At 73.5% G+C, this 763-nt stretch overlaps 1 protein-coding gene across 1 annotated transcript in view; it reads left to right on the plus strand.

Moving 5' to 3' along the window:
• The window catches only part of TRAPPC10 (trafficking protein particle complex 10), a 22,105-nt gene extending 21,348 nt beyond the window's left edge, over positions 1-757 (plus strand). The window contains exons 17-18 of the mRNA XM_012731149.1: positions 22-245; positions 475-757. Of these exons, the coding sequence (XP_012586603.1) occupies positions 22-245; positions 475-713 (463 nt within the window). The 3' untranslated portion in view covers positions 714-757. The remainder of the gene's footprint in view (positions 1-21; positions 246-474) is intronic.
• The last annotated feature ends 6 nt before the right edge of the window (positions 758-763 follow it).

Here is a 763-nt window from a genome sequence, read left to right on the forward strand (position 1 = left end):
GTCGGGGACCGCCGGCCGGAGGGTCGCAGCGGCGGGCTCCTTGGTTTCAGTGGTGGACAACAGCAGCAACTGGGCGGTGTGCGGGAAGAGCTCCGGCGTCGTGTCCATGCCCCTGGCCGCCCGCGCCACGCACAGCGTCCGCATGGAGGTGGTGCCCCTCTTTGCGGGGCGCCTCCCGCTGCCCGACGTCCGGCTGTTCAAGTACCTCCCGCACCGCTCCGCGCACTCCTCGCAGCTGGACGCCGGTGAGCGCCGCGGGAGCTCACGCCCGGCGGGGCGGCGGGGGCGGCCTGGGGGTGCCCCCGGGGCCCCTCACTGCCTTCACCAGCCTGACAAAAGGGCTCCCGGGACCGACTGCCTTGGGAGACGACTCCAGCACTCGGCTCCCCGACGCGGCGGCGCCCTGGCGGGGCGGCGGGGGCGGCCTGGGGGTGCGTTTCGCGTGGCTCCGCGTCACTTGGGTGCGTGTTGCAGACAGCTGGATCGAGAACGACAGCCTCTCCGTGGACAAGCACGTGGACGAGCAGCCGGACAGCAGCAGTGCCAAGAGCAGGGCCGGCTCGCTCCCGGCCGCCGGCGTCGAGCACAGGGGCCTGCCCATGCCCCGGCTGCAGGCGCTGCCGCCCGGCCAGGTCTTCAACTCCAGCGCGGGCCTGCAGGTCCTGGTCATCCCCAGCAAGGATGACCACGTTCTGGAGGTCAGCGTCACATGACCGAGCTCGGGTGCCGCCTCCAGCCGGGTGCGTGGCCCCGGGGGCCGTGG

The sequence above is a fragment of the Condylura cristata genome, unplaced genomic scaffold, assembly GCF_000260355.1.
Source record: "Condylura cristata isolate star-nosed mole 26May11 unplaced genomic scaffold, ConCri1.0 scaffold00003, whole genome shotgun sequence".
NCBI lineage: Eukaryota > Metazoa > Chordata > Mammalia > Eulipotyphla > Talpidae > Condylura > Condylura cristata.